The 13,716-nt window shown below is 38.7% G+C and overlaps 1 protein-coding gene across 1 annotated transcript in view; it reads left to right on the forward strand.

Annotated features, from left to right (window-relative positions):
* ZDHHC20 (zinc finger DHHC-type palmitoyltransferase 20) overlaps window positions 1-11,820 on the forward strand; it is a 56,201-nt gene extending 44,381 nt beyond the window's left edge. The window contains exons 8-12 of the mRNA XM_052650207.1: window positions 2,352-2,484; window positions 2,876-3,002; window positions 7,081-7,170; window positions 8,560-8,675; window positions 11,522-11,820. Of these exons, the coding sequence (XP_052506167.1) occupies window positions 2,352-2,484; window positions 2,876-3,002; window positions 7,081-7,170; window positions 8,560-8,675; window positions 11,522-11,529 (474 nt within the window). The 3' untranslated portion in view covers window positions 11,530-11,820. The remainder of the gene's footprint in view (window positions 1-2,351; window positions 2,485-2,875; window positions 3,003-7,080; window positions 7,171-8,559; window positions 8,676-11,521) is intronic.
* Window positions 11,821-13,716: the final 1,896 nt, after the last annotated feature.

Below are 13,716 nucleotides of genomic sequence, written 5' to 3' on the forward strand. Positions count from 1 at the left end.
ATATTCTACCATAAACCAAGAAGGAAATCTTGCCATTTATGACAACTCAGATGGACCTTGAAGGCATTATATTAATTGAATCAAGTCAGAGAAAAACAAATACCATATTATCTAACTTATATGTGGAATTAAAAAAAAAAGCCTCGTAGACAAAAAGAACATTTTGGTGTTTGTCAGAAGTATGGGGTAGAGGATGGGTAAAATGGGTGAGGGTGGTCAAAGTAAAGTCTGGAGATGTAATGTCCAACGTGGTGACTATAGTTAATAAGTATATTTGAAAGTCTTTAAGAATTAGAGTTGTAAAGATCTCATTAGAAGAAAAAAGATTCTGTGACTGTGTGGTGTTGGACATCAGCTAGACTTACTGTTAGGATCATTATGCAGTTAAAGACGTGCATGGAATCGTTATGTTGAGCTCCTGAAACTAATGGAATGTCATGTTAGGCCTCAGTAAGAAGGTAATAGTTGACAAAGATATGACAGAACTTAATGGATATCTGAGAGAAGAACATCTCAAACAGAGGAAGCATGTATACTTTAGAGTCAAGGCCCAAGAGGAGGAGCCAGTGCCAGGAGGCTTGTCTCGTGAGGCTGAGCCAGAGGGAGGCTGATGCAGCCCAGGAGGAGGCCCAAGGGGAGAGGGCCTTCGGGGGTGTTGCCAGGGTCAGAATGGGGAGCAGAGGGGTGAGGCCGTCTGACTTCCTCAGGGCCCCTCGGATTGCTGTGCAGGGACTAGACCACATGGTAGGTGAGGGCACCTTTCCCAAGGCTGCTGCCCACCAGTGAGGCGGGACAGAAGGGACCAGGCCTGGTTTTCAGAAATCACTCATCAGAAGTTTTTTAAAAAGCTATGTGCTAAGCAAAATTAATTTTATTCCTTCCTGGATACAAATCTGTTTTAAAAATTTCGTGGAAGGGTGTGTAAAGTATACCCTAAATGTGCTTGGAGAGCGGAATCTCCTTGTCTTTTGTGTTTTCTTGAGAAAACGTCATCGATGACGTTTAAAGAGCAACAACTTGGTGACCCTTCAAGACATGAAAGGTTTACAACAATAGTGCGCAGGATAATTTTGTATAAAAAGTGGTTTCTTAATACACTGTCTCTATTTGTACAAGCTTTGCCGCAGGAAATCTACAGAGAGTTGTCCAAAGGTAAAATACATTATTGCCATGACATTCTTGCCATCTTTTTTTGTGACATTTATAGTGAATATGTGTAATACTCATTTGCTTCGCAAGATGGGGAGATAGGAGAATCACTTGTATTTAAAAGGAGTTGTGTTTCCTCTAGAAGACAAGAGGAAAAGATGGGTGTCAGAAATAGCTAACGCTAAAAACCTACCACTTAGGCTGGCTTCCCTGGTGGGCTCACATGGTAAAGAATCTGCCTGCAGTGCAAGAGATGCAGGTTCGATCACTGGGTTAGGAAGATCTCCTGGAGAAAGGAGTGGCAACCCACTCCAGTATTCTTGCCTAGAGAATTCCACGGACAGAGGAGGCTGGAGGGCTACAGTCCGTGAGCTCGCGAAGAGTCAGACACGACTAAGCAGCTAACACTCTTCACTTCACTAGCCTATGAACAGTGTTTTAAGTCAAGCAGGAGCAGCTCGTGTTCTCTGAGGCTGTGGTTGGCCTATACTGTGAGAGTGACTGCCGAAGGCTTCTCCTTCTCCCCTTGCTAGATCCTCACTTCTTCTAGGTGAACATGTGCTTCTGTTGAGATGAATATGACCATTATGATAGGTAACAGAGTTGCTGTTTTCATTCACTGATACCTTGTGGCAAATTTATATACCAGAATTGGGAATTACCAGGAAAAGGTCTGTAGGAATGTGCAGGTAGGCATGGAAGCAGCTCCAGGGGTAGCCTGTTCCCAGTATGTTTGTTCCAAGAACAGAGACTGGGGAAGTCCGACAAGAGCTTTATCACAGCTAGCTTCTGGTTAGCAGCATACATAACTACCACAAGCAAATATTTTAGCTTAGATGGAGAAAACCCTCATGTATCCTAGATTTGGGGGCAAGCTTAAATATATGTATAAACTGTGAAAGAAACATGTTGAGTAAAATGTTCATCTTTTTATTTATTACTGAAAATGTTGCTAAAATTTAAGAGGAGTTTTTAAAGTGACTCTTCCTGACATGTAAGCAAGCCCCTTTGGTAATACCAGCTCTCTGCTTTGGGACATGTTGCTTTTGGATGTATTATCTAATTTATTTTATTACTTCTCATACCTGGCTTTTTTTTTTTTTTTTTGTGAATTCAACAGTCATTAAAAAGAACCAAATAATAAGAGTGTATTTTAGAGGTTGACTATTCTCAAAAGTAATTCGTCTCTTCTCTTTCCTCAGAATGAACTCACAGATACACGTGCAAAATTCCACGTACTTTTTCTTTTCTTTGTGTCTACAATGTTCTTCATCAGCGTATTGTCACTTCTCAGCTACCACTGCTGGCTAGTTGGAAAAAACAGAACAACCATAGGTAAGTAGGTTACATAAGTTATAATTATTTAGGAATCCCAAAACTTTAGAACTGTGCCATAAGGCACACAGTAGGAAGTTCATACATAATGAATGAGTGAAGTTGCAAGAGATAGAATATCTTATATATGTATGTATATATATATATATGTAAGGTATATTGAACATACTTCAGTAGATTTTATAAAGGTGATGAAGTATTCAGAGGTTATATTGTTTTCCCAGAAAAGTTTTAGAAACTCATTTTTAAGTGTTACAAATATAGTATTTGTTTTAAGTTATATTTATAGTTTTTGATATCAAAGATATAAAGCAAAAAAAAATTGGTACTTTTCTTCCCTCTTATAATTTTCAAATAGGTTAACTCTTCTTTTTTTAATATATCCAAACAGAATCATTCCGTGCACCCATGTTTTCATATGGAGCTGATGGAAATGGTTTCTCACTTGGATGCAGTAAAAACTGGAGACAAGTCTTTGGCGATGAAAAGAAATATTGGCTGCTTCCAGTATTTTCAAGGTAGCTTCTAAAATGCGTGTCTCAGATATTATGGAATCTATGACAGTCTCTCTCTGGTTACATTCTTAGGATTCAGAAAATCCAGTATGTTATGATATGAGCCTTGAGAATGAAAACTCAGAATATCTTGATTACATGAGTATTTTGTTTTTCATATTTTTTTATGGATAAAGGAGAGTTTGGGCATATGTTTTAGTGAGAATTGGGGGGGGGGAGATGATTCATAGAAAATAATAATCACTCCATATCCTTCAAAATGAAAATGTTTTTGAAGTAAAAAATCATAAGAATGTATTAGCCATATCTTCAGAGATTTTTCCACTTCAGTTCAGTTCAGTCGCTCAGTCGTGTCCGACTCTTTGTGACCCCATGAATTGCAGCACGCCAGGCCTCCCTGTCCATCACCAACTCCCGGAGTTCACTCAGACTCACATCCATCGAGTCGGTGATGCCATCCAGCCATCTCATCCTCTGTCATCCTCTTCTCCTCCTGCCCCTAATCTCTCCCAGCATCAGAGTCTTTTCCAATGAGTCAACTCTTCACATGAGGTGGCCAAAGTACTGGAGTTTCAGCTTTAGCATCATTCCTTCCAGGTTATATAATCTGTTGTATCTTAAAGAAGACCCAACACATAATGCAGTTTTTACCTCAAATTTAAATGAGAATATATGCTCAAAATGATTCATAATTTCCTTTCTCCAAAATTTTCAGCCATCCTACGCCATCCATACACAAATTTATTATAAAAAAGTAAAAAGTAGTTGAAATTCAAATACCATATTTATAAGTGCTGTGCGTTCCTTTTTCTTTTTTCCCTTAATTAACTATATTGCTTATTATTTGTTTGAAAATGACATCTTTGCCTTCTTTATCTTTTTTGCCACACCATGTGGAATCTTAATTCCCTGACCAGGGACTGAACCTGGGCCCTAGCCGTGGAAGTACACAGTCCTAACCACTAGACTCCCAGGGAATTCCCAATTGCCTTCATTTTTGAAAGGCATTTATGCTTGGTATAGAATTGTAGATGTTGCTTGCATTTTTTCTGATGAGAAGTTTGTGGACATTATCTTTTTTCTATTTGTGTAATATGACTTTTTTCTCTGCCTAGTTTTAAGATTTTGTTTACCTCTAGTTTCATACAGTTTGTTTATCACTTCAGTTCAGTTCAGTCGCTCAGTCGTGTCCGACTCTTTGCGACCCCATGAATCGCAGCACGCCAGGCCTCCCTGTCCATCACCATCTCCCGGAGTTCACTCAGACTCACATCCATCGAGTCCGTGATGCCATCCAGCCATCTCATCCTCTGTCGTCCCCTTCTCCTCCTGCCCCCAATCCCTCCCAGCATCAGAGTCTTTTTCAGTGAGTCAACTCTTATCACTAGTTTCATGCAAATGATGTCATTTTCTTCATGATTCTTGTGCTTAGGATTGTTGTGCTTCTTGGATCTGTAACTTAAAGTTCCATCAAATTTGGAAAAATACCTTTAACCACTGTTTCTTCAAGTATTTTTTTTTTTTTCTTCAAGTATTTCTTCTGCCACCCCTCTCCCACATCACTGCAGGGGCTTCAGCTGCATGTCTGCGGCCAGCTGGGGTCTCTGCCTCAGCTCACTGGTGGGCAGCTCACTTCTCGTTCAGTCTTCTTCCTGCGTTTCACCTTGAAGTGCACCAGTCTCTTCTGTGTGCTTTATCTATTTTCTCTCATATTCAGGTTTTTCCACTCTTGACAGACTTATTTTTTAAGGTTATTTTCTCCTAAACAGAAATTTCAGTGTTGGCAGTTGGTTTTTTTGGCTCGTTTTTTTTTTTTTTTTTTCTTCTTTAAAGATGTTGTTCCCTTATCCTCTGTCTTATGTTGTTTGTGTCAGTAAATCAGCCTCCCTCTTATTAATAACCTTTATTCCACTGTTTGTACAACCGCACCTCAGTGATAGTGCGGGTTTGGTTCCCAACCCCACATAAAGCAGGTATCACAATAAAGTGAGTCATACGAATTTTTTGGTTTCCCAGTGCATATAAAAGCAATATTTACACTAACCATAGACTTTTAAGTGTTTGATAACATTATATCTTTTTTTTAAAAGGACAATGTACATACTTTGATTTATTATCTAAAGCCTTTAGCAAGTTGTGATCTTTTTGCTAATGGAGGGTTTGAAATATCCCAAGAATTACCAAAACGTGACACAGAGATGCAAAGTGAGCAAATGCTGTTGGAAAAAATGGCACTGGAAGACTTGTTCAGTGCAGGGTTGCCTCAAGCCTTTAATTTCTAAAAATCACAGTATCTGCCAAGAGCATAATGAAGCACAATAAAATGAGATGTGCCTGTAAATTACTCTCTCTCTCTCCCTCTGTGGCTCCTTTAAGACTCTGTCTGTATCACTAGTTACAAGTGGTTTGCTTATTATGTTCCTCTGTATGCTTTTCCCTATGTTTATCCTCTTTAGAGTTCATTAGGCTTCTTGGATCTATGAATTTTTAGTTTTCATCAAGTCTGAGTAATTTTGATACAATTTTCTATTGTTCTTGTTGCCTGCTTCCCTCTTCCTGTGCCCTCCCCCAACTAGCTTTTCAGGTTCTTCTTAAACATTGCTTGAGACGCACTGGTTGTTGCTGTTGTCCCTCTCTTCTCACTTCCATCTTTCTTCTTTCTTTGCTTCAAGTTGGATAGTTTCTACTGTCACATGTCTGTGAGTTCACTGATCTTTTCTTCTGTAATGTCTACTGTTAAGCTCATCCAGTGAGGTTTTTTATTTCAGATTTTAGATATATATATATTTCAGCTTCAGAAGTTCGATTTGGTTCTTTCTTCATATTTTACATTTCTCTTCATTTAAGTGTATGTTTCCGGTTTTCATGGTCATTTCTAAACCTTTTCTGTTGACTTTTTTTTTTAATGCTAGTAATTTTTGACTGGATGGTGGACATTTCGAATTCTGAATATTTAAAATTTGTCTCCCTTTAAAGAATGTTGGATTTTGTTTTGGCAGACTGTTAAGTTACTTGAGTTTCAGTTGAGTCCTCCTGAGGCTTGTTTTAACCTTTGCTAGGTTGGTGTAGAGTAGGCAAGTTAATCCTACAACAAAGGTGAGAGCCCACTGGGGTCCCCGCCAGATCCCGGTGTTCAGTGCGGTCTCTCTGCTCTGGCGGGTCAGCGTGGATGCTGGCAGTGCGCTGTGGCTCCACTGTGCAGTTGCTCTTTTCCCAGATTCACACACGTGGCTGAGAATTCATCTAAAGGCTCAAGTAGAACCCTGTGCAGATTCATGGAGCCCTTTCTCTGCACATCTTCCTCTTGCTCAGCTCTGTCCCCTCAGTTCAGTGAGACCACCTTGCCCTGCTTGCCAACACAACCCCTCCCCACCCCCACCCACTGGTGCTCAGGCTCTGGCAGAAACTGTGACTCCTTGGCTGGCTTCACTTCTCTAAGACACCACAGTTCTGTGTGGCCTGTTAGGAAAACAGTTGTCTGTCAGCTGTTTGACAGCAGGTCAAATCTTCCCATTAATCCATCTTGGCTGGAAGTGGAACTCCCTGCTGGACACAGTTTTGATGTTTTAAAAATGTGGAAGTGAGGCATAGCTGTACTTTTTTAGATTTTCTTTTCTTTTATTCAGTGATATATCCCTAACAGTTAAAATGGTACTTAGACCATCCAGTAAATATTTGTTTAATGAATGTTGTTGAATGAATGAATATATGGAATTTACATCTTGAATTTCAGTTTGAGCATCTGTGATATCTTAAATGATTGTAACAGGCAAGTCAGTTATCCAGATGTTTGAATCTATTGTTTAAGGTATCATAACTTTAGGTATTATAACTTTAAGTCATCATAATTTTAATAGTCATAGAAGATAGTTTTTAATTGCATGTAAATTATAAAAGACAGACTTACTTCCTCAGTGAAGTCTAATAACCCTCTGAATTAGAAATCTTAGAAATTATTCTCTGAAATGACAAGTTATAATAATCTCTTTATACCATCCTTCTGAAAAATAGGTGTTAAATTTGACCACTTTGATTTAACTTGATATGATTAGATTATCACTGGTATTTTTCATTATTGCAGCCAGGGTGACGGCTGCAGTTTTCCGACTCGCCTTGTGGGGACGGATCCAGAGCAAGCTTCTGTCTCAAACCAAAGTGAAAGTGCCAGAAGGTGTGCTTCTTGTTGTTGTTACGTTTTTCAGAATTCATTGTAAAGCAATCTGTGTGTGTGTGTTACACTTAGATAAATACAGTAGGAATGTGGTAAGCCGGCAGAGACAGGAAAGATAAATTCTGTACAGGTTTCTAACTGAGGGTCAGTGTATGCATACAGCTGATATGCTTAAGGTAACCATTCAAACTGGAACACTTTGAGAGTATGAAAATGAATGCCACCTGTTAGTAGTTGGGCCAAGACAGGCTCGTGTCATTGGAAGTGTCTCGGCAGAGAAGGAAGCATGGCTCCCCTACCTGTTCTGCATCTTCCTGGAAACAGAGACTCTTGAGATTTGATTATGTTGGTTTCTGTCAGTTATATTTTCAAAGAAGTTAGTGATTGTACTATTCTCCATTTTATTTTGATAAACAGATTTTAACTGGACTGTGAAAATAATATGAATGAGGATTCAAAAATACAGATACAAAATTTCTTCTTATTCATCTTAGAGGATATTTTCTCAAGAGTTTGTATGGCAAGCACACTGATTGATAAATTCAGAGAAATAGTTCATTTTAGGTTAAATTTTAAAGAAGGTAGAGGTACCTCTGTCAAAGTGAAACACTTGAAATGTATTTACTCCAGAAATAAACTGTGGGGGATAAGGGGTCACAGATTACTTTTGTTAGAACATGGGCCTTAGAACCTAGAACCTAAGGCCTTGGGACCTCACAGCTCTAACATTTACTGTGGGCCTGTGGACCTTAGACAAGTTAGTCTGAGCCTCAGCTGCCAGCTCTGTGAACGGAGGATTCATCCTGTTTCCAGGGTTGTTGTGAAGCTGGCGATTATGAAAGCACCTAGCGCAGTGTCTGGCCCATAGTGCGTACCCCAAAATAATAGTTCCCTTTTCTTCCTTCTTGTGTTCCTCCACTCCCTCCCTCCCTGGATCTCTTAGCTAGAAAAATAAGTCTGCACTGAATCACTGAATCATTTTTCCCCCTTAGATCTATACTGCAGAGGTAGAAAGCAGAAAACTTGGGAAATGACAGGTAATTTTTTGTCCTGGCCACAGACCTAGATCCTCACCTGTTCTATGCTACCTTACAGCTCTTGATTAACATTAACACGTTAAACACATTTCAGATTGGCCTCTGAAGCTATTTTTCTTTTGCCTAATTGTTTTCTTTGGCAGTGCTGAGTACAGATTCTTGGGTCTAGGGAGCCATTTAATCGGGGGTTGGGGGCATAATTTTCTTCTGAAGATGGAGTTTTTTCAGCGTGCTGAGATCTCATGCGTTGCCCTTACATATTTAGGAAAAGGAATGCTAATTTGCTGCTTATTAATTAAATACTCTTAATCAAGCATTAAACTCTTTACTGAATGATTTGCTCTTCTTTCAGTATTGGGTCAAATCAGCCCTTTCCTATCAAACCGCTTAGTGAATCAAAAAACCGCCTGTTGGACAGTGACCCTCAGTGGCTGGAGAGTGGATCTGAAGAAGGTGTTGGCGGATCAGGTAATGGTTGTCATCTGAAAACACTGCTTCATCTGCTTAAAATGAAAACCACCAGACTTAATAAATGTGGAAAAAGTGAAATACACTATGTGATATTTTAAGATACTAAAATATTTGAAACTTTTTAATAAAATGTCTACTTTGTGGGCTGTTAGTGTTGACTTGGAGCTTTCATGGAGGCGAGGGTTCAATGAGAAGTGTAGTGACTGCTGCTGTTTTTTTTCTGTTCACAGTTTTTTGTTTTTCCTTGTTGTTATCCAGCCATGTATTTCATCACCTCAGATGTAGAAAGTTGTTTAGGGCACAGTATTCTGGATAATGTTTAAACAAGGTTATTCTTTAGGGTCATAGCTTTTGCTTATTTGAAAATAATTTTTTTTAAGTCTTTATTGAACTCGTTACAACTTTGCTTCTGTTTTGTTTTGGTTTTTTGGCCACAAGGCATGTGGGATTTTAGTCCCCGACCAGAGATCTAACCCTCACCTGCTGCGTTGGGAGGTGAAGTCTTTAAGCACTGGACCATGAGGGAAGTCCCCGAAAAGATAATATTTTTGGAATGCCTTGTACTCTTTGGCTATCTTTTCTTAGTATAAAAATAGTGCACTGAGTATATTTTAACATTTTAACCTTTTAGTGATGACTCTTAATCATTTCATGAATTTGTGGATACGTTCTAGAACAGTTGGTAAGATAGCAGTGGGATTTTGAGTCAGGCCTGGGTTTGTAATAGGTAGTCTGACCATTTACTAGCTTAATACGTATCTGTGGTTCTTAATAACACTAGTAATAATATTCTTCTGGCACTATAGGAAAATGGTTTGGACATTCAGATCCATTTGTAACTAACAATCAGTTTGTAACTAACTGTAGGAAAGAGCCTTGAAAACTTCTTGTCAGAATTTCTGACTTCTTGTTGTTTTGGCTTTAAGTAGCATTTAAATTCTCTTAACTTAGCATCATTAAGGCCTTCATCCAGGTTATTCGCCCCTCAGTATGAAGTCGAGGGAAAATCAGAGGTTTCTGGACTTGAAATGACTGCTGCTAAACATCTTTAGAGCCAGTGGACATTTTCACCTAGTGTGAAAACCAGACTTTCAGATCTTAGTGCTGCTTTCCTTCCTTCTGGGTTCTAACAGCAGACAGATGGTTAGCACCAGAAGCCTATTTAGTTTTACATAAGACTTGCTTTTACTGTGATCATCAATTTTACCATTTAGCTAGGAACCTAATACTTCTTTTTCTGTCATGTCATATATAATTATGTGCTTACAGGGACAAATAACCATGTAACAGTGGCAATAGAAAACTGAGTACCACTTGTTCATAACTAACCAATTGAATAAGAGCAAGGTAAGACAGTATAAAGGTAATTGCTCCAAAAATTGCCCCTTATTTGCATGTCATACTCTCAAAAGAGTCTGTAGTTGAGTCTTTCTCATTCTTTCCATTATGGTATCAAATAGCTCAGGACAGACTGAAAGATCACAGCTGCCTACCTCCCGGTTTTCTTCCCATTCCTAGCACAGTCTTACTAAATATTTATTGGTAGAATAATGAAGAAATGAATAAATATGGACAACTAACCTTTTCAGTAAACAGTATTATTAATTTATCTAAGGGGAAAAGGTGACTTTTGCCCAGTGCTGAAGAAATTTGATCCAGAGAAGAGGGACTAAGACTTAAGAGGCTCATTGGTGTTCTTTACCTGGCAAAAGATGCAGCAGAAAGCAGTTCTCTGTGTCTGAGTACCCAGGCCAGCGATGCTGCTTCTGTGCCCAGCAACAGTAGCCAGAGGAGGTTTACTTAAATAGGACTAGGGGCCCTTGTGAGGGCGGTGCTGACCCTGACCCGCAGGGACACTGAGCTCTTGAGAAGAAAGCTGTGCACCTGTCAGTGGAAGCTGAGCTCACTGGCTCAGAGGCATCACGTGGAGCTGTTACGTTTTTTAAAACCCACATGTGGTGTTTATTGGTTACCTGTTGCTGCCTAACAAAGTATACACACTTAGCAGTGTAAGACAACACACCTTTATTACCCCAGTTGTCCTGTTCTTATCTGTAATCTCATCTAGGACATGTGCTGCCTCATGAGTGTTTGTCATTAGCATTCGGTTCCTTACAAGGACCTGGAGCCCATTTGCACATCACCAGCCCCTGTTGGGGCTCCCAGCAGGCAGGGGGCAGCCCGAGCCACACGTGATAATGACATGTCACCGGCAGCCCCGGGGAGAGCTGGTCTTCCTCAGACAGGGCTCCCGGTCCTGTCTCTGCGCTCTTCTGTGTATAGGTGGAATGATGGCTGATGCTTCTGTTTAAGAATCCTCACGGAAATTCCTGGTGGCTAAGATGGTAAAGCGTCTGCCTGCAATGCGGGAGACCCGGGGTTTGATCCCTGGGTCGGGAAGATCCCCTGGAGAAGGAAATAGCAACCCACTCCAGTACTCTTGCCTGGAAAATTCCATGGACAGAGGAGCCTGGTAGGCTACAGTCCATGGGGTCGAAAAGAGTCGGACATGACTGAGTGACTTCACTTTCACTGAAATTCCCACAGACATCCAGTAGCAATCTCCTCAGCTTAGGCCCGGGTTAACAGTAAGGGAAAAGTGTAAGCCTCGGCCTCTGTTAAAATGCTCATGTGATGGCTTCAGGGAGACAGAGTCAGAGATCTGGCCCTTGTCTCCAGCTTTTAAAAACCTTTATTATTAAGAGCATATTAGTAGAATTAAAGTATTTCCTTTCTTGTTATATTAGCAGCTTTATACCTTAGCCCAGAGAACTGTTTAATCAATCTTATTTTCAGAAATATAAAATCAAGTTTTAATAATTCAATTGTCTTTGGTTTTGTAGGTTTATAAAAACATATTGTGGACTGATATTTTCTGTTTTATTTGCAAGAAAATGATCAATGGGTGAAATAATTGAAGTATAAACGAAGATATATTTTTTAAAAAAGGAAACCTTTGTACAGATTGCTGGATCCACAGAAGCACTGCTCCAGAGCGGGAAGATGCCTTAATCTTAAATGAGCCCATTTGTTCAGCGTTGACTCACAGCCACAAGAGACTTCATTTTCCTTTGGAAGTAACATTTTCTCATAATAACATGAGATGCCATAATATGAGCTATCAGGTCACATGTTAACATGACATACGCATTTTTTTTGATAAGTGGGTTATATTATTAGAGTTGTTTCTTAGTTTCCATATAAATTTTCACTCTAGAAACACAAGCTAAAAACTTAAGTACATCTAGGTCAGTATGGTGGCTGAAAGTGAATAATAATATGCAAATTACTGCTGCTTGTACTGTGTAAGAAAGAAAATAACTGCTTTTTTTAAAAAATTTTGGTGTTTGCTAATTTATAGTTAACTGTTTTATACTTTTCAACATTTTTAACAAAGATTTTTTTATTGTTGGCTATAAATTAACACTCAGAAGTATTTAGATACCTAAATATAATCATTTGGAGCACATTTGTCTAATTCATTGAAGGCTTAGTTCAACCATTAATTAAACCATGTGTAGTTTTGTGCCCAAGGCTTAAAGAAAATTTGGCATCGTAAGAAATTTTTTATTTGTGTTTGCTTTTAATGCACTTTTTTGTTGAACTTTCATGGGTATTTATACGGGTAGGGAAACAAAGGTTACATGTGCTGTAGAAATACTGGACACAGTAGGATTGAGTTGAAGTGACTAGAAGAAAAAAGAAAGAGAAGCTATAAGCAAGCTGTTAAAATATGTTTTCAGAGTGTTACCTGCTGTTGACTTTCAAATTTCAGTTTTAAGTAAAGACTGAACTTTGCTTTGAAACTTTTTACAATAATCCCATAACAGCTTAGACAGCAACTTAAAATGCATTTGAACGGAGGGTAAAACTGTTCAGTATAACAGTTAACCCTAGCCACTGTCAAGAAACAAATTCTCACCTGAGCAGTCATTCAAAACTTCCATTCTCTGAGAGGTAGATTTCACTTTTATATGCAGGATTTTAAATCTGACTTCCTAACAGCAACCCCTTTCTGCCTAGACGCTTATTACCCCTTTTCCTTTTGAAGTCTAGTCTAAGTGACAGAAATTGCTGCATTAACTCTAAAGATTAGAATTCATATCCTGTAAGGAGAAACAATGTACTGATGTTACTCCTGTTTATACTGTTCAGTCAAAACTAAAATGATTGATTGCTGCTGGAAGTGGGTAGATTTTAACCAGCATCTATAAATATCCCAGTTAGTTTTCTCATCTGTAAAATGGAAGTGGGGGAAGGTCTGTTATAAATGATTTGGATGGGACAACCTTTAATATTCTTCGGTTTCTAATTCTGCACAATACCTTACTTTACATTTGTCCAGCAAATATTTTTGGACGCCAAACAGTATACTAGGGATAGCTCTGTAATTTCCATCTATTGCAGGTTTACAGTTTACAGGATTTGTCTTAACTTCATGGGCTATATTACTAGATTTTAAAAGGAAGTAATTTTTCCCCTTCAAGCTAGAGGAATGAGTTAGCTTTGAAAATACAATTTGGAACACTATAATATGGCTTCTACCTTTATTTCAACACGGTAGTCTTAATAATCTTGATTCTAGAAAATGTTAGAGTTAAGGGGTATCAGTTTCCAACCAGAAACATCACTTTAGTCTGGCAGTTTGCCTATTATAAGGAAATGGTAAATGTTTAAATGTATATGCCTGCTTTCAGAAATGTCCTCCTGGTACTTCTTATGGACATTTCTATATTCAAGTCAAAAGATTTGCATGCACCTGATTAACAACTGAGGAAACTTAATTTTCCCCTTAACCTATCTCGGTGCTTTTTGGTGTTTTTGTCTTTTTCAGTTCTTTCAATTTCTGTCATTTAACATCATCTTTTTTAATAACATAGTATACACCTTTTCAGAAATTTTCAGCTAAAGCCTTTGTTACCTTTGGTTTAATTAATTTATGGCCAATGTCTGCCACATTTTACATAATAATTGACCAAGTTTATTCATACTTGTTAATGACTATTCAGCAACGGCCTGCAGTGGGATGGGAACCAAG

This window comes from Budorcas taxicolor, chromosome 12 (genome assembly GCF_023091745.1).
Source record: "Budorcas taxicolor isolate Tak-1 chromosome 12, Takin1.1, whole genome shotgun sequence".
NCBI lineage: Eukaryota > Metazoa > Chordata > Mammalia > Artiodactyla > Bovidae > Budorcas > Budorcas taxicolor.